A 20042-nucleotide genomic window follows, 5' to 3' on the forward strand; every position below is an offset into this window, starting at 1 on the left:
GTTGGTTAGGCAGGGGATGGATGTGTCTGCAGCTGTGACTGTCGCAACATGGACTGAAAATAGCCTTTTATTAAATATTAAAGTACCAAGTATACAGCAACATACTTCTCTTAACTATAAGACAACCATATATTACACGTAACCTTTTATTTTAGGCAGACTGCATAAGTTAATAGGCTACGTTGTACCATCATGTAGTCATTCACTCAAAGTTTGTTTTATTTTGGTAACTTCCTGTCGTTTAATTATTAAATTAAGTTATCATCCTTCTAATTGCAATACAACCACTGTTCCTATTCAGTTTCGTTTGAATTTGCCATGTTTTTTTCAATGTTGTAACTGTAATATTATTAAAAGAAAACCTTTATTTGTTTTTTTAAAGCTGTGGTTATTCTTAAAATAAAAGAAATAAAAGAAAAGAAAATGCAATTACTTATTTGATGTAGTTCATTTTATACTGCCTGATTACATTTTATTGTCATTTTCTATTCAATATATGTTTTTGACTTAAGCAGTTTCAGTCTCCTCCTTTATTATATGCACCAGACGTGAAGGCAAAGTGAAAATCTATTTAATAAACACAATAAACTTTATTCTGATTCGTCTTATTCTCATTATTATAATTTAATTCCTGTACGTTTTTCTACGGGCAACTTAATAGCATAAAAGTGGTGATTGAGGAATCACGTGGACTCCACACTAGTGTCTCTGCGTTTGTGTTGTGCATTTACGCCATCTTGTGGACAGTCACTGGAACTACACATTAAATAACAGCAAAAGTAAGTATATTTGCTCAAGTACTTCATCAAGTTAATTTCTGAGTACTTCCCTTTGCATTTTATGATACTTTCTAATTCTAATTTAGATATACTAAGGAAAGCAATTACAGTTAGTGCCTGATTTACCATGTGCAAAATAAAAAACTTAACACAAAAATGGACAACTAATCAAAATACAGGGATATAACATGTTCTGGAAATTGCCCACATATGAATTTATTTCATGGTGGTGTGTTCAAGGGGGATAACTCCATTTACGAGTTGAAAAGAGTGTGTAAACTCCAACCCTGGAGTAGCATGTGACTCACTTTCACATCTCCATATGAACATAACTGACAACTCCTTTAAACACACTTTTACAAGCAGGCATTAATGCCATTTATTAAATCTTATTTGTTGTTTTCTGCTGCAGAATGTATCGTTTTATTTCCGGTTTTTGTCATCTAGAGTGACTACATACTGTCTCTTACTCTTAGTTTCTAACTATATGAATAAAAGGTACACAAATCCAGACGATGGATGTTTATTGGATCAATTATACATGTTCAAATCATTTGAACTATACCTAACACTGAAACATCAATGTGGAAAAGTGGTGATATGTGCAGTGTTTGTCTGATTGTGTTCCCTCAGTGTGAACAACGTTTCCTCAGCGGCATATTGGCAGCTCTCTGTCACATTGCTGCATGTTTCATTAGAAACAAAGTGATGAATTTAGAAGCGATGTTCAAACAGTGGGACGTCAGAGTTAGGCTGTGACCAAGAAGGATACCTAGGGAATAAAAACAAAGCCTTTTTCTTCAGAGCTTTTTGTGTATCTTGGTGTTTAATGTTGCCCCTATGTTTGTGTCTTTGCATCCATTTAGCTTTTCCTTGTGTTTTTTGTTTCCCTTTCCAGTCATTTTGAGTCTCTTCTTTGTTGGTATGTGCCTTTTTGACTGATATTTTGCAGGGGAAGATCGAGGATGGTCATTACAGTCGCTCATTCGGTCAGTTTAGTCTCTTTGCAGTTGGTGTAGCACTTAATAAGAAGGCTTATAGTGGGCAGAAACACTCTGATGTAGCATACTTGCACTGCTTTCTTCACAGTGAAGCTTGAAAAACAGACAGTTCACAAGTTTATATAAAACAGAAAATAGATCAAGCTCTGTGCACTGCTGGGTAAACACTTCCTGAGTTTACATGAAACGTATTCAACAATAGAATGAACCTACACATCCAATGTCGAGAAGAGGAAACAAATTCATTTTGTTGCCATCTTGATTTCCTTTTGACGGGAAAAATAAAGCTTGAGTGTCACGCCATCGCACAATGAGGATGGAAACGCTGCTAAAGGCCGAGGCTAAATCCATCTCTGTCCTCGAGTCGGTGCATTTCTTCCATTTCACAAAAGATGAGACATGGAGGCAGACTGGGTGGTGTGACTAACAGGCTTTCTGTTCTTCTGTTAGTCATCATAAGCAGTTCATTAACCCCTACACACACACACACACACACACACACACACACACACACACACACACACACACACACACACACACACACACACACACACACACACACTGATCTGTTTACAGCAGAATCCCATTGATTCTCTCCGACAGACTTCACAATGAGATTACAAAATTACAGTAGGTGTGAGCATGTGTTGCCTGAGCTTCATTTGATTAAAACTCCCACTTACTGCCTGCTACTGTTTACTTTCTGTATGCAGATAAATCAGGAGCTTTGCCTGATACTACTAACAGTCATTGTCTGTCAGTCATTGACAGGTTAACAACTGATCTCTTTATGGATGGAATGACTTATCAGATAAATACAAATTCCACTTATCAAGGCTTTTGTTGAATAACTGTTCTATACTTACTCATTCCCACCTATAGTGAGAGTAAGTGATACTCCACATGAGACTTGATGGCGGGGCCATACAGTTACATCTAACAGTTTACTTTTATTTAAGATAAAACGTACACTTTATGGCTACTAAATGCACTCTTAGGGTTATTCCTGGTCTATACTTCTCTCGCAACCTGCCTATTTCTACTCTATAAGTGATTTACTACGTTTCCCAGAAGACCTTAAAAGCCCTGAGAGGAGTGACATGAACAGTCAGCTGGGTTAAACCTGGAGGAGAGGAAGAGTGACAGGAGAGTGTGATTTTCCAGCAGAACAGAAGCGCTGGAGTGCAAAAGAAATACCAACGTTATAACTGCATTTAGTTCTGGATTACTGTCAGAGGAGATGCTGCTATTGGAGGATCAGTGGGATTAAAGGCCTTGTTACAAATTGTAGTAATCTTATTTTTGTTCTCTCATTGACAGGTTCACCAGGTTACCATGCACATGCCCATACAGATACCCCCCCCCCAAACACACACACACACACACACACACACACACACACCTCCCACAAGTACTCTCCAGGACACACACAGACATGCAAAGAGTGTCACATGACTGGGCAGGGCCTGTGGGTGTGGTGGCTCGTCTGCTAAACAGGGATTACAGGGGGAAGAACATCTCTCTTCTTCAAACACCTAATAAAACTGAAGAGGAGGTTAACAGAGAATGGGAAGAATCTGTGGACACAGGTAAGTGTGAAAAACTAGGGGCGCTTTTGTAATCAGTTTAGGGTTTCTAAATGTGGGAGCATAGTGAGACGCAGCCTGTTAAAAGCACTAATCCCTCTTAATGTAGAAACACTGTAAGCTTATTTGGAAGTCAGCATTACAGTTGGACAACAAGGCTGAGGACAGACAGGACAGCATGGATCTATTCATGTATGTTATATAAATATATTGTTTGTTGATTTTAATGGTGTCCTTATGATATGAAGTCAGTTTATCAGAAGACTAAATATTACGGCTGTCTTTAAATGGACAGTCCAATGATGCTAGAAATAAAGAAGAACATACTTGTTTTGTGTTGATGAACACAACATATTATTTTATAATCTTGTGTTAACAGAACGAGTTGTGGAATAAGCACGGGAATATAAACTAAAACATGTAAAATACAGAAAATAGTAGAAACAATGTGAATATGGAGCAGTTTGTCAGATAAACTACATTGAATATCATTTTTCTATGAACAAACCTTTGTAAATAGTGTTCTACTTTGAGCAACCTAGCTAATACAGGCTTCAGTTTTTATTAGGAAACTCTCTGTATATGTTTTTGGTTGTTTTATAAATCTAGAAAACGAAATACTATATTGAAAAAGAAGAATTGTAATAATTAGCATAAGATTATGAACGACCACATACAAAAAGACACGGAGGGCGTTGACTTTAATCAAACTATTTAAAGAGGACGATAACGAACTACAAAAGGTCAAAGGGGAAAAGTGACAGCGGTTAAAGGAGATGTGAGGCGAGGAGGGTCGAACTTCATCTTAAAAGCGAAGGAAAGCGTTGGAAGTCGCTTCGTAATTTTCTGTATAAAACTAAAGTTGCAAACGTTTACAGTCGTGGTTGTAACTCAACTTTCAACGAGACTGTGGATTATTTTGTAAGTGGAACTAGTTCGTTTGGCGGATTTGGACCGTCAGGTTTGAGGAAAACGGCTTTTCAGGTGACCGCTGACGTTTGACACTTTTATTTACCCAATTTCGTTGACATTTCAGAGAATTGGCAGGTAAATAAGTAGCCTAATATGTCACATATAAGGATGTATCTGTAGCAAAACAAAGATCGGTGGACTATAACTTGTGTAAACAGTCATCTGTAAAAGAAGCATCAGTTTTGAGTAAAATAATCTGATTTACTCCACTGTGAATCGAGTTGAAACGACTAGTCGATTACACCATTCGTCAAAAAACAGAACTCTAACAACACTTTCTCCATCTTCTAAGATACACTGATTTTATTTGGGTTTTTATCTGTTGATTGGACAAATAAAGCAATATGTTTTACAGACCAAATGCCTCGTCAAAAACACCAACTAGATGAGGAAATTTGCATCCAAACAATGAATAATGTAGTTTGCGTTGTACCTTCTGCATGGGAGTTGGTCCTTCTCATTCTTGGAATGTCTGCAAGCAGCTGTAAGACATTTCACACTGCCACCCTGTCCCTTAGAAATCACCTGTGTGTATGTGTGTGTGTGAGGTCATGTGAGGTATGGTTTTCCAAATGACACTAATTACTGAAATATGTTTTCCCTTTCAGGCGGTTTACCTGACGTTGGGAACAGCATCAGATCTGGCGATGGGTGAGCAGGAGAATCCACTGGACAGGGACCACTGTCTGTCTGTGGTTCTGCCGGGGGGCGTGGAGAAGAACGCCACAGTGCATGGAAGGTAGACCCTATTACACAACCTGTTTTATTCCCATGCTGGTTTAGATTCTACTATGGGAAATGTTGTACCCAATAGTCTTGGAGCTTAAGTCATACTACAAGGATTGAAAACAGAATATCTTGAGCTCAACTGCATTGATCTTAAACATTACAGAAAATGTAAACAGCCTTTTTCAATTAATGCAATACCTTTGTTCTATTTACTCTTTCTTAACCTCTAAGCTATAATTCAAAAAGTGTGATTTCCATAGCTTTGCAAGATCTTTGGATATACTATCCGTTAATGATGGTCTGTTCTTCACTCTATCTTAATAGTAAACCAGTGATGGACTTGCTGGTGACCCTCTGTGCGAGTTACCATCTGAATCCATCTGACTACACTGTCGAGTTCCTCTCGCCCAACAAGAACAACATCAGCTTCAAACCCAACTCTCCTATTGGCTCCCTGGAAGCGGAGACGATCTTGCTGAAGCCCAGAGGGGTGGAGGAAAAGATCAGGAGGCCATACATGCCCGAGGTAAACGTTGACCTATATCTGTACAAAAACACAATTCAAGCCATGGACTCTCATTCCATTGTTGCATAAGATAAACAGGAAGTATAATTTCCCTCTGCAGGCATCCGTACGTCTGTTGATCAACTACAATAAGTCCCATAAGACAGTGGTGCGAGTCAATCCCAGAGTGCCCCTTGAGATGCTGCTGCCAGCGGTGTGTGACAAGTGTGAGTTTCAAGTGGAGACGACCATATTACTGAGAGACTCTTATTCTGAAGAGCCTCTGGACCTGAGCAAGACCTTAAATGAGCACGGACTGAGGGAAGTGTTTGCCAAAGACACAGCCGCTAAGGAGCCTGAGCCCCAAGAAGCAGGTATGTTAGAGGACATATTGTATGGACATGATTACATCCATTTGCAGCCTTCACGATTATTATATTTTTAGCCTCTTTGACAAAACCCTAATGTCAACATCTAAAATAATCTTTAGAGGATGTTTAGTTCCTAAAATATACCTGCTTCTATATATTTGTTCAAATCTGACCTCATAATGTCATTGTTTCCTGCCTGAATCAGCTGTCACACAGACAGAGGTCATCACACCACCTCCACTACAAGGTAACACAATCATACACACTCTTAAGTATGATCACCCATTTCTGCTACATTACTAATCAAGATATTTTGTTATCATATAGACCTGCCACAGAAGGAGAAGAAACAGAAGGACAACACAGGATTCCTCAGCTTATTCAGAAAAAAGAAGAACAAAGCTGCAACGGTACAGCAGCGTTTTGTCAAAGATGTGTGACTCTTAAACCTCTTCGTCTTGTAACTACATCTCCCCCTCTTTCCAGGAAGGGGAAATTAGTGCCCCAGCTTCTCCTGCTCACAACAAACAAGCGGGAGACAATATGCCAGGTTTTTCCTCCTCCAACACCCTGCCATTGGAGATGCCCAAGAAGAGACGGGCCCCTCAGCCTCCCATGGGTGCATCACAGAGCGTGCCCAACAACCTCGGGAACTGTCATGTTGGAGGATCACAGGTAGGTGCTGGTAGGGTGGAAATGAACCTACTTTCACTAAGACAAGAATCCAATGCAGTCTATCCAGGAAATAGTCCATATTCAGGGTAATCTGTAACGCTACTTTCCCACATAAAGACCTGGTAATTTTCAGAAGAAAAGGCAATGTTGTGAATGGAAAATGAATATTCAGAGACCAGGGTATGCTAAGAACATTGGCACAGTTGCAGTACATATAAAAGTACTACTAAATGCGAATAGCGGAGAAAGTTAGTAGAATATAAAAAAACTTCTAATAAAATCTGGTGGATAATTCCAGCAAAGTCTCAATGAACAAACACAGTATTTAAAGGAATGTTATTGTCTTTGTAGAGGTCAGGAGAATCCACCTTAAGGAGCACCAAGAGGAGGGCCCCACCCCCGCCCTGTGCAAACACCCAGCAGGAGGTCAAAGGTAAAAACCTGCATTCATGATTAAAGACCTTTGACCATATGAGCCTGTTGTCTCGATAAATCGGGTGGTACGTGTGGCTATTTGAGAGGTATAAAATATGAATGTAGGTCAGAACCATCACAGAGTAGCTTCCTCTTTATTTTGCCCTCCACTGAAGCATCATTGAAACAGCAGAGGATATGAAATATGCCGGTGGAATAATCCCAATTGACCTTTTACAGTATTTCCGTAGAAAATCAAACGGCTTTAGAGTGGGGTGAATTCTTGTACTTGCCAAATCCTCACGGCTTCAGCCAGCGCCACACCGGGTCAAGACAGATTGAAGTTAAATCAAGATTAAAATGTCAAAGCCAATAGAAGGTTTATATCCAGAGCGAAACGCGGCTTTTATCAGTCGGGACAATTTAACCCCGTTCAGGGCAATTAAAGTGACCCGCGGGGCTATGTCCATACAGGCTGTTCCCAGATAAATCCCTCTATTGTCCGAGCGCTCACTCCCCCTGTATTAGTGTGATATGCTTCACCCACCTGCTGTTTCCTTTCAGCCACTTTAATGGACAAGGACGATTCTGATATTAGGTGAAGGACCTGTAGTTATGCTGGAATCACTTCACAATGAAACACACGAGCACATCCTAAGGATTAAAAAAAGGAAAGATAGAAGCTAAAATACTCCGTTTTAGTTTAACACAGCTCACACACACTATTTTAACAACACATGGGTTCACTTTCTGAATTAAAAAACAACAAGGAAGTGACAACCATCAAGCAAACTCAGGCAGTAGGCGTATAGATTCACACTTAGCCTACAGAATGGCACAGCTCTTAGGTTTTTACTAACTTTATAATCCTGCTTGTAATCCCCACTTTTCTGAAAGCTAACAGGAATCTAATTAAGTCTTTTTAATGTAACTGTAAAGGAATAATACGGCGGTAACGGCCTGAAAGCTCATGTTACTGCTCTAATAATCCGACTTAATTGCCCTCAGCAGTGTCAGCTCCCTCTCGTGTTTTCTCTTGTGCAACTTTGCTGAGTTTGTATCCATCCTCTGCAGGGAAAGCAACTCCCAGCCAAGAGTTGATGAGCACGCTCTCCATCCTGTCCTCCCACACTTACATTATCACAGACTGTGCATGTTCAATAGGGCATTTTCATCACTGTGTTTGTCTTTAGAGCTTCCGACGGAGCGCTGCTGCCCTAAAGCTTTCTCCTCTCCCTGCTTACAGACTGTGTGTTACCTGGAGGGGGGCATTGAGGGCTGCTGTCTCCTTTCCCTCTCCTCTTCCCATCATCCCTATTCCTCCTGTCCGTCCTCCTCCTGCGCTGGCCTCTTCTTCCTCATTTCCATCTTAGTGGCTTTTATGGATGTCTGTCAATGCACTTAAAAGCTATTTGTTTGTCCTGTTTTTATTTTTGTCTGCTTGTTTTTTTGTGGAAATTCTGTCATTCTGTGTGTGTTTTTCTTTCAATGGATTACTTTTTTTGTAAACTCACTGCTGTGCCTTTACTTCAGAACATACCATAAGCCAGGTCCATACAGTAGATTATTCAAAATGTTTTTTTCAAGACATCTTTGTATTGTATGCTAATTTCTTCATGTTTTTTTATTTATTTATGTTTTATTATTATTCTTTAACCATTTCTTTCTGATTTCTTTATGCGTTTACGTTTATATTCAGTATTAATTGTTATTTCTGTTATAATAATAAAACTGGAATTAATCAAATCCACTTTACAATTGATTCATTTTTATAAATGAGTTCATATCTCATGTCTGATTAATAAGGGTCTTCCATTTGAGCTCCTATGTCACTTATTCCATTTTCTTATGTCATTGTTATGTTTTGTGTTGGTGTTTTTCATGCAGAACTTCCCTTGATAATATTAGTTTCCTTTAAAAGGAACATTACTTAAAGTTTTTAAGACCCTTAATTTGAATATTCCTGTTTCTCCAGCGTCCCTGACAGAGGATCTGAGAGAAAGCGACGATTCAGACTCTGTATCACTGCCCTCATCTTCATCATCATCACCACAGTCATGCCATCCACGTTTCTCTTCATCCTTCTTACGTCCATCCTCATCCTCCTCCCGTTCATTTGCTCATCTCTACGAAGCGGCTGACCCTTATCTGCCTTCGTTTCGAGGCAAAGACCTCTCGGACGCCCGCTCTGCTCTTGCCAAAGTCCTGACGTCCTCGCTTTCCAAAGGAACGCTGGTGAGGCGTGTGAGGAGCTCTGCCTCCTTCCCAAAGTTCTACAGCGGCTCCCCCTTAAAGTCCATGACTCCGAGGCGTTCGGATAACGGGGTTTTCTGTGTAGAATCTGTTCTAGAACACAAACTCCCCACTGAGCACGAGTGGCAGGATCCCGCGCAAAGGAAGGGAATGACCACGTTCAAAGTTGTTCCCTTGGTGAAGTCCTGCGATCCTGAATTCACCACCGAGCCGGTAACCGTAGCAGAGTACCTTGAGAGTGAAGGTTCTAGTGCTGGGACTGAAGAGGATCCAAGTTCTCAAGATACACCGGGGACTGAAACACCTTTACAGCACCCAGTACCTTCTGAAACATCTCTGCAGAGTCCAAAGCCCCCTGAAAAACCTTTCCGTAGTCCAGAACCTTCTGTATCACCCTTGCGGATTCAACACTCTTCTGGAAAACCAATTTGGAGTCAAGGCCCGTCTAAAACACTTTGCCGGAGTCCAGGACCTCCTGAAAAACCTTTGCGCAGTCCAGACCTTTCTGAAATACCTTCGCTGATACAAGAATGTTCCAAAAAACCTATGCAAAGTCCTGAGCTTTCTGAAACGCCTTTGCAGAGTCCAGACTCTTCCGAAAATCCTCTGCGGAGTCCAGAAAAACCTTTGGATAGTCCAGAACTTTCGGAAACACCTCTGCAGAGTCCAGAACCCTCTGTAACACCATTACAGAGTCCAGAACCTTCTGAAACACCCTTGGTGAGTCCAGAACCGTTTGAAACACCTTTGCAGAGTCCAGAACCTTCTCAACTTCCCAGTGACGGTCAGATCGACTTGGAAGATCCCGCTCAGGGTGAAAGCCACAATGGAGAGTCTGAAAACAAAGACGTAAACCATTGTGCTTCACACGCTGAAGTGAAGCAGGAAGTGGTTCAAGAAGAAGAAGAAGCAGAGGACTGTTTCCCTCCCCCTCCTCCACCTGTGTACTTTGAAGAAACCATGGGGGAGAAAGAAGACGCTTCCACTCGGTCGTCTTCTCAGCAACCAAGTCCTACCTCCAACGGGATTCATCAAAAGGAGTCCAGAAAAACTGTGAACCCAGCCCCCTCCAGGTTTGCAGAGGCTGTAGCGTTGGGCGTGCAAAGGTCCCGTCTCATGAGTACGGGGAAGGCTTTAGGCCCTCAGGACCGGAGCAGACCACTTGGTAAACCTCCCTCACCCCCCAGGTCCGCGTACCAAAATGGTGAGTTCCACAGACCACTGATTTTAGTGCTTTAGCTCTGATGTCATACAGATATAGCAGTGCTGGAATATTTCCCCCTTTGTTTTGCATGGCTTTTAATTGTGTTCAAAGCAGATGTAGTAATCTCCAAAATGTACACCATGTTTTCATAAAGCAAGATATTCTATTTTGACAGATTTACTGAATTTTCACCATATTTGATCGAAAAAAAAGACACAACCCTTAAAATAATTACCAAACTACTGAAGAGTAAAACGTATTTCACAACAAAGCCATAGCAGAATCTTCCCACTCACACCCAATTTCACAATAAGCCCCAAATAAAAATATGTGTCTTTAATCCATATTTCCTTCTTATTTGAAAAACACATTTGTTGTATATGACACATCTAACATAGAAAAGGAGGGAATTAAAATAGTGTTTTACTCGTCTGTCTGACATGGAGACACAGAATAAATAATGACCACTTTATTTCTGGACCTCTGACTGTATATCCCATTTGAATTCTGCTTCTAAATGAAACCCGTTTTGTGTTTCTCTCCCCTGTAGGTGCGTGACTGCCGCTGTCCCTGCACCATTCCTACTGTAAGTAGATGAACTGCGTCAGACTTTTTATAATTCTCATCTTTTTTGTGCACGGACACATTGCTGCTCTATGTTGGACTTTATATTTAAACATTGTGTCGACACAGCCAAATGTACAGGATAGAGTTGTTGAAGAGACGACGTCCTGTTTTTCCTTTTACTTCCTTTTGAGTTGTTATTGAAGATGTGCCAAGGCGGACGCAAAGCTGACGTGAGAATTTGCAATAATAGGTTTATTTCATTTTTGTGCCAGAGTTAGTCATCCCTCTTGGTTGTATATTTTATAATTTATACAGAATGCAGTACAACTGGTTCTCTGTTTGGCCAGCAGGTGGCAGTAGAGTATTATTTAAAAAGCTTAAAATCCATACATGAGGTTTTATGTGAGGTCTGAGAGACACATTTATATTATTTTAAAATGAGCTACAGCTAATATTGTTTTCTTGTTGCTCAAAAGCATTAATGAACTTACATGAAATATCATTATAATATCTATGTGTTAGTTTGTCTGTTAATTATAACGACTTTCCCACAATAAACCTGCATTTAACGACATGAGAATTTCTTGCATTTCTTGCAAAAATATCTGTGTTGAAATCAGTTTTATGCCAACAACTTCCTGAATAAACTCAGTCCACTTTGCACACACTGTTGTGTCTTTAACGGACCCACACCTCGGGGCAATACTGCATAGCTATACTTGGGTGCCAAAAGAATCCGCTGCACTATATGTATTGATCCAGCCCTGGCCTTGGAGGAACAGCAAGGAGCTGTGCGAGGTAGAGACCTCGCCAGAACCGCCTGTGGCTAAAGCTCCACGTTTGCCAGGCCTGGACTGAGTGGGCTAGCTTCAAGACTTTCTTTCTCTCTGCAATTCCACCTGAGGAGACGGGGAGAGAGGATGGGTTGCTGGTGGATGATGGGAGGTGACCGTTGACTCTGTCGTGATTCCACAGCCCCCCCCCCCCCCCCCCCCCCCCAGAGGGAGCGCCCGGCCCTCAAGGGCACAGCCGTGTCACACCGCCGTTGTCATGGAGAATGCCATTACCGCCCCTAAGGGAGACTCTCAAGTCTGTGGAAAGAGAAACACACTGCAGAGGAGCTCTTTTTCTGCCCAACGCACTGATATCCAATGTTAGTGACAACTCTGGCATTCTCCTTTTATAGGCAGGGAAAGGTTGGATTTCAACCTGAGCAGTGATGATCATGATTATGCAGACAAAAGAGAACTGGATTTGTAATGTAGACGAACACGAAATGCTACTCTGTCATGTGCAGTTATGATCCAGTGATGATGCACACATGAACCTTTGAAGAAAAACACGTTGGCTACAGGGGACAAACTCTCTCAAAACCTGGAGGACACTTCAGTCATGTGACCACATCAGGGTTTAAAGTGAGGATGCGGAGGCCATGGATTCATTTTCGGGTTCACTTTTGTAAAAACATACAGCAAAAACAAACATGTGTTTCTTGCCCTCTACGGCAACATTTTCCAACATGAATAATATACAAAAATATGATTTAGAGATGGAATAAAAAGACCTCATTTAAAAACAGTAGAGAGAAATACACACTACACAATGAATAGACACAAATACACCTTAATAAATAAAAACACAGATATATATTTTGTGTATATATAAGATAATAGACCATGAAGTATTTGTATATAGTATTTTGTCTCATATTTATCAACCAGTTCTATGGCAACAACGTTTTGCCATTATAAATAATACGACATATTTTAATTTAAATAGCTTAAAGAAAAAATCACACACTAAATAAATATATCTTGGTAGTTTGATAATCCCAAGGAATGATTATAAAAAGCATGGTAGTAGTTTGGGGCAGCAGGGTATTTCATATGGAGTAAATATCACAGTGAAATCACCTCTCTAACAAACATATGCAGGATACTCCCAGTGTAGAAGAAAAAAAGTAAATGATGTAAGATTTTGAAATCTATTCGCTTTTGGAGAAGATTTTTCAAGCTAGGATTCAGCTTATTGCTAACAGTCAAGGTCATTTGAACATTAATCCAATCTGGTTAAAGACTAGACTTTAAGTGCAATTAAGAAATCAGGAGCTGGTTTCAAAAAGACTCTAATATGACTTCAGTCTAAACTCATCCCTTGCATGAAGCGTGTCCCTGATTATCTTTACTTGAGCAACTACAATATAAAGCACAAGTATAAGTAATATGACACATATTTAAGGTAATGGGCTCTTATTCAGGGAAATGTTGGAAGGCAACTCATCTAAATCATCTCGGAGCCTTTCGACGTATCGGACTATTTAAAGATGCAGATTAGTGTAAATTGAAGGCCTTGTTGGTCTTTTCCATATCCAGACATCTAGTCAATCAGATAAGACGGATGCAGAAGAAGGCAGTAAGACACTTTCCTGAAATGGTCTTGCTTGGATCAGACCATTATTAGGGCAGATGTAACAGTGGCTAATGTCTTTTTGTGAAACCATTGGTGGAAAACATACTGGCTTTACCAAACATACGAGTCTTACATCGAGCAGCGTGTGGAAACATTCAGAGGGAAGTTGTCTTAAAAGAACAGATAAAGTTTCTTGTTGAATAGTGTAGCTTACAGAATCCATTTTCCATCCCACTTCCATGATGAAACCTTAAATACACCACAGAGGAAAATTAAAATTCCACACATTTACTATCCCTCAGAACAAGCACAACAACAAAAACTTCCACACACCCACAAAAACTGCTCGGATCAATACCTCGATATGTGGCCCACACAAACAGCGCTGCACATTTATCATTTATTTATTCCTTCATCTCTTCATTCATCTCCTATTTAGCTCTCCATCAGATGCATGTGCCTTGTGGTTTGAAGATGCCCACGAGCTGGTGAATGTGATTATAAAACAGCGAGTATAGGCCCGGGGGCGCGCTTTCACTTCGGTGTCTGCACATGTGTTGCAGTCTGCTAATATATGTGTGTTTACATGGCACCTCCATGCTTGGGTAGAAATAATCAATACGTGAATCACCCAAAGCAGTGTAGCCCTCCCCAGGCAGTGTGGAAGCAGCTATTCTTTCCATTCACCTTGGGATATATCCCCCCCCCACCCTCCCTAAAGTGAGTTTCGGTTGCCTAAAACACCACCACTGCTGGAGGGGAGGCTTGGAAAGTGATGCAGGGAGAGCGCAGTTGACCTTTGACCTACTCCATGTTGGCGCTCGCTTCCCTCCTCTTTGGCGGAGCGGCATATCACAGAGTTCCTGCCTCATTGGCATTGTCAGGCGCTTACAGTAGTGTTTATCTGCATTGTGCTGCTGGTTAACTGGTTCAAATGTTATGGAAATGATATTTACCTCTTCTTTGATCCTGTAAACTCCAAACACGCAGGCCTTTTTCCTTTTTTCTCTCTCCTCTTCCCCTGGTTGAAGAAGAGGCGCTATAAATAAAAACGACGGGGAAAAATAGTCCTGCTTGGTGTTAAAATCAATCACATTTCAAGGCTGCCGTGTTTTAAACGGCTGTAGAGGACGTGGTTTTGACACAAAGTCAAGCTAGTTTGATTCATGGTGCTTGGCAACGCAGGAGAAAATAAGCTACTAGGGACAGAAGCGGTTCGACGGTGGACAAGCCGTGTCTCTCCATCATTTTCCCTCATTCATTCTCCTCACTGAATCCTGGGAAAGTGCTGTGATGAATGGTCGACGTCTGCCATTCAACGCGGGGACAAACTGACACAATCACCACAGTTAATTTGTCACCCCGGGCTGGTTCTTTCATCTGAACTGCCATCTGATCCTATACAGTGAAACACTCTGATGCAAAACAAAGTGCTTCCTGCTCCTGATGTGCCACCCTCCTGTATATCTGTGACTCTAATCAGTCTAATGATCACAAGAGGAGGCCATAATGAAGCTTTTTGGATGACGATGCAGTGCTGACGTATAACCAAGAGGGGGCACAGCAATCCCTGCTTCAGATCAGGGAAATTAAGATAGGTACTCTGACTTTGATGGGAGTATTAAGACATAAACCAGTGGCAACAACGAATGTGAAACATGTTGCATATTAGACTTTTTCTGGCTTATAAAATAATCCAAACTGCTGTTTTAATCAGGAATAATGTTGTTCACTTTGTTAAGAAGATCATTTTAAGGTCCTAGTATTTGACTTGTACATGTCAAACTTGAGCTCCTCTCTTTATTTGGCATTAATTCATTTTCTATGCTCAGCCGACCTTCTCTAGGATGTGCTGATAACTTGTCCATGTATCTGTCCTTATGGCAAAAAAAACCCAACAACTTTTCCCTTCTTGACTCTCAATTTAAATCAAATGTCTGTTGATACATTTTATAAAACAGCTTGTGATGTACAGTGTATGAATCAGAAGGGTGCACCATTACGTTTTATAGTGGGAGTCTCTAAGAAAAGGGGTACACACCAAATTAAATTGGGATTCTTTTGTCAGAATTGTATTTAAAGGAAGCTTAAAAGGTTAAATATTAGCCTATATGGGTAATTTAGCCTACAGCTTATGTTATTTAGATGTAATACAGTGTTAGAAATAGATCAAATTAAATGAAAATTGCTTTCCCCAACATATTTCTTTTATAATTTCAGGATCAGAATCAGAAATCCTTTATTCATAACGCAGCGGGGAAACCAAAAGTGCAAAGGTACAGTGCAGATAAAAGGCAACAATAAAGGAGTTTACACAGATATCAAATAAAGAAGCAATCTCATGGAATTAAAAATATACTAATATTATAATAAAGTATTGGCAAATCTAAAAAGTTTTGAATATTAACCAGAAATTCAGTCTTGTTTATTAAGTAAACTAAGGATATATTTTTACCAGAATAAACCAGTTAGTATTTTATTGATATCTGACTAAATAACAAGGACTGGAAGTGATGGTCTTATTTGCCAGCCTCTTGATGGAGCCGCAGCAGCACCCCTAAAAAAAATACCACTTTTTTATTCTCTCCTTTGTTTTTTAGTCTGTCATCATTAATAATTCATCTCTTTCCTCGGATGCTAAAACAACAACAAACAGAACAACAGCTCGGATAATGTATTCAGTCAAAAGCTCATCGTGTAGGGGAGGAGGAGAGGGGACAGCGAAAATGTGCACTGGAGTGAGACAAGAGAGCACCCCGACAGGGAGAGGCTCAATGTCACTCCGCAGCGTGGCGGGAAGGAAGAAAAACAAACGCCAGAAGGAGAAAAAGGAGACAAAGATACAGTTTGTAAGTCATAAAAGCCCAATTACAGGCATTAGGGAGCATTAGAATGAATAATCTTTAATGTGTGTGACAAAAAGAGAATGTGTTCTTGATTAGTGGAGAAGCTCTAGCAATAATTCAAGGTTGAAAATGGTGCCAATGGCCGTCCATTGACTCAGCTGCCTTACTTTAACCCCCCCACTCCCCTCCTTCGTCACCCCTTCAGTTGGAGTAGCGTGACCTTGGATGTCTCCGGTGTGAACCAGCGCCCCAGCTTTCACATTACGCCACAATGGATCCTGACTCATTCAATTTAAACCCATCAGGAAAGCACAATACAAGGCAAATTAGCTGCCATTATTTAGACACTTCCGTGCCCCCAATCTGAGGTTATACGACAATTAGTCACATTTGTCTTCATGGCGCTCCTGTTCCTTGCAACACACGGGATTTTCATATTCATCTCTTCAATTCTTAAAGAGCTAAATCAACACGAGTAGTGGGGTGTTTAATCCAGTGTTCAATTTTCTGCCTTTTTTAAATTGAAAAGTTACAAATTGAGTCTTAATCTTTGTGACAGCTTTCAACATTTATGTCTGCTTTGATTCAGGTTTGATTCTAAGGATTCAAAAGAAAGACTAACTTAAAAATTACATTTAAAAAGAGTATAAAGTAGAATACATTAAAATATTCTACTTAATGTCGGTGCTAGAGTACGTGTCTTTTATCCCAGTCCACTTCTGACTCATAGAAACTGAACTGAAGTATAAGGTTTATTTCTTTATAAACACAAGTAATATATTGTCTCCTTTAACAGACATCGAAAAAGTCAAAGAGACACAAGAGAGAAGGATCTGGCAGAAATCCATTGTCGGCCAGCGGGAGAACAGAAGCGCTTTACTTCCAGAGGGAGAAGATAAAAGAGGATCTTTGAATGCAGTTAATGACTTCTCTCACCTAAAGTCTGTGTTGATAACTGTTTCCTGAGCATACCTCACCAGACCTGAGAGCTGCCCACGAAAACTCAACCTCCCCTCTCTGAAACGTCTCCTTTACAACATCATTTCTTATCTTACGCATTGTTTAGTACTTTACAGCTGTGAGTTTAAGGTGGAAGGTTCAGAGCTGGCAGAATGATGCTTTCGAATCAAGTTTTTTAAGGGTTTGTACAGGTGTTCACACCACCTTCCAGCTCAGGTTTTTATTAAGCCTAAAGGTAGCTTTAACCTCCGTGGCCTCACTCTCAGGCTAAACAAACACGAACCCTACTCACAGCAGGAATCTTTTATTCGGGATTTGTTATTGCGTGCAGGAAATCGTGATTTAACAGACAAGATATATGGACAGTTGCCATTTATATGGGGATGCTTTTAAAGTTCTGGCAGCTTTTACTTTACAGTATGCTATGAAATGAAGAAAAACACAGTGTAGCAATAGAGATGTTTTGTGTAAAAAAAGCGGTGGCCCCAGGCGGGTGCCAGGACTACTTTGGCACACCTTTCCCTGCATTTTTTTCAAAACTCGCTTTCACCTACCTCATCTGCGTACTTGGGGAAATATAAAATAAAATCAGGTTATATAAAAAGAAGGTTAAGAACAGTGTTCACTGTCAAAAATTACAGGTTTTCAGCGCCTGAAAGAACATCTTTATCATGCTCTCTTCATTTGTCAGTGTCAGTGAAAGAGATGTTTTTCCAGCTTGAGTGATATATGTTAGAAACATTGATTTGTATAAAAATAGGGGTGTGTGTGTGTGTGTGTGTGTGTGCTTAACAGCCTCACAGGTCATACCAATCTACTTTCAAGGCAATAACCTAAGTTCCGCTGCTTTGAACTTACTTTTAATTGTATGTTTTTAGGATATTGTAAAGGAAAAAAAGACTGCATACCTTTATCCAGCTCAAACGTAATATGAATTCATGGTATGATACCTGGACTTTATTAATTCAGGGCCACAGAGACAGCTGAATAATGAAATTTAATGAAAATTTTAGATGGACTAAAAGTCAGAGAGCTTCCGTCATTAAAAGCACACATACCATCAGGCTCCACACAGTAATGATACATTCCTCCATTGGGCTTTATGCTATAGAACTGTGCCCAATACTGTGCAGAAAATACTTTATATGTTTCTGCATCAGCAGCAATTCAAGGTCTAAGTATATGAAATGGAATTCTGGAAATATTTCAAAACTTTTTAAAATAACAATCAGGACAGTAGGAAAATGAATGAATGAAGGGCTGATTTAAATGGTCTTCTTTTTAAAAAGCAAGGCCCTCTCTAGCTTTGTCAAAATATTTTAATGGACTTCCCACCCAACATCTCATAAAATGTGTTGAATGGATACAAATCATTTAATTATGAAACGTAATGTGCATAACTATTTTCTAATGGTGCACAATAAACACAATTAATAGAAATTCAAGTTAGAGAACCTTTGGTGATTTTTAATTAGGAATGATTTCTACAGGTAACACAATACTTTCACAGGGTTGTGTTTGTAGTTTAACGTTTTGTATGTTAAGTATATTTAGTTGCCAATATTTTTGCTTAATATTTTATAAGCATGACTTTAATTTGTAATTAAGTTTTGCTACTTTTAAGTGAATAATACCTCTGAGTACTTCTTCCACTGCTGCAAACATGTGCTGTTGATTTTCAATCTAATGGCCTTCAGTTCTTTATTTCCATCAGGGTTTTATTTTTGCTGTATTATAGGAAGGAAGTGTCCTTGTTGTGCCACATCTCTGAGCAGCCTGCCTTTATCTGAGTCCCTCTTTGTCTCCGTGTTGCTGTAATGTATTGAGCCAGTACAATAGGTCCACTAGAAACCAAAAAGGATGCTGGCAGGAGAGTAAATCCACTCAGATCCCTGTGGTTTCCTCATCCTGCTCACGTCCCGTGGACCTGCCACTATACCTGCGACCCAGTGTGGGCTGCACTCAGCCAGGCATGGTGCTATTGGAGCAGCCGTGGAGGCCCCGTGTACTCTGACCCCAGAGGAGATTGGATCCTTGGTCGTGGAGGAACTTTAGAGGCGGCTGCCTCCGTGGCACCGCGGTACGACTCCTGCCAGCGGGATGATGTGTTAGTTGCAGAGTTATACGACTCCAGGCTGCAACAAATCAGGAGTCAATACAGGATGATCCTTTACTGAAAGGTTTGAGGGCAGTAGATTTAAACAGTCATGCATTTCCAGCTTCAGTCATCCAGAACTGCCAATGTATTTGATAAAACTTATACCATGACTTCATTCTTGTCAAACAAGGCATCCACTACCCACTCTGTTACACTAGGTGGATGTAGGCACTGCATTTTATTTTGGAGCTGCACCCACAACACTGTCCTACTGCTTTACACACTCACTACTGTACCACATACATGGCTGAAAATAGTCCCAAACAAATCTCCCTCAGTTCTGGTATCTGCCAAAAAGATGCCAAGTTGGTTTAGAAAACGATAAAGCCGCCTTTAAAACAAAGTATATAAACCCATTGTTTCATATTTAGGGAGTGTGGCTGAATGGTGGTTTATTCCCAAGCTTAACTAAAAATGTAATGGATCCTGCATGTGACTGAGAAGCCCTGCCTCTTAAAACATCAGTTATTATTTGTTACATTTCCAATCAACTTCGGATCCCAATTTATACCAAAACTAGAAAATGTTTGCAAAGGTTTTCGTTGCTTATTTGTTTGTTGTATCTGTGTAGTTCTCAATGATTTTAAATGGGGTTCTGTGCACTAATAAGGGT

The 20042-nt window shown here is 40.3% G+C and overlaps 1 protein-coding gene across 1 annotated transcript; it reads left to right on the forward strand.

Moving 5' to 3' along the window:
* The first annotated feature begins 3283 nt into the window (after positions 1-3283).
* Positions 3284-11676, forward strand: cobll1a (cordon-bleu WH2 repeat protein-like 1a). Its single transcript, XM_063877778.1, has 10 exons — positions 3284-3369; positions 4947-5077; positions 5392-5593; positions 5694-5946; positions 6149-6190; positions 6271-6353; positions 6430-6618; positions 6970-7051; positions 9008-10489; positions 11040-11676. Exons 2-10 carry the CDS (start codon positions 4986-4988, stop codon positions 11045-11047), a joined length of 2433 nt encoding a protein of 810 aa, XP_063733848.1. The 5' UTR covers positions 3284-3369; positions 4947-4985; the 3' UTR covers positions 11048-11676.
* The last annotated feature ends 8366 nt before the right edge of the window (positions 11677-20042 follow it).

This window comes from Eleginops maclovinus, chromosome 24 (assembly GCF_036324505.1).
Source record: "Eleginops maclovinus isolate JMC-PN-2008 ecotype Puerto Natales chromosome 24, JC_Emac_rtc_rv5, whole genome shotgun sequence".
Lineage (NCBI taxonomy): Eukaryota > Metazoa > Chordata > Actinopteri > Perciformes > Eleginopidae > Eleginops > Eleginops maclovinus.

Excerpts from the sequence above, each read along its gene's own strand:
- cobll1a (XM_063877778.1), top strand. The coding sequence starts at position 4,986 with ATGGGTGAGCAGGAGAATCCACTGGACAGGGACCACTGTCTGTCTGTG. Across the intron at positions 5,078-5,391 it reads AACGCCACAGTGCATGGAAG|TAAACCAGTGATGGACTTGC; the intron begins GTAGACCCTATT and ends CTATCTTAATAG. Across the intron at positions 5,947-6,148 it reads GCCTGAGCCCCAAGAAGCAG|CTGTCACACAGACAGAGGTC; the intron begins GTATGTTAGAGG and ends TGCCTGAATCAG.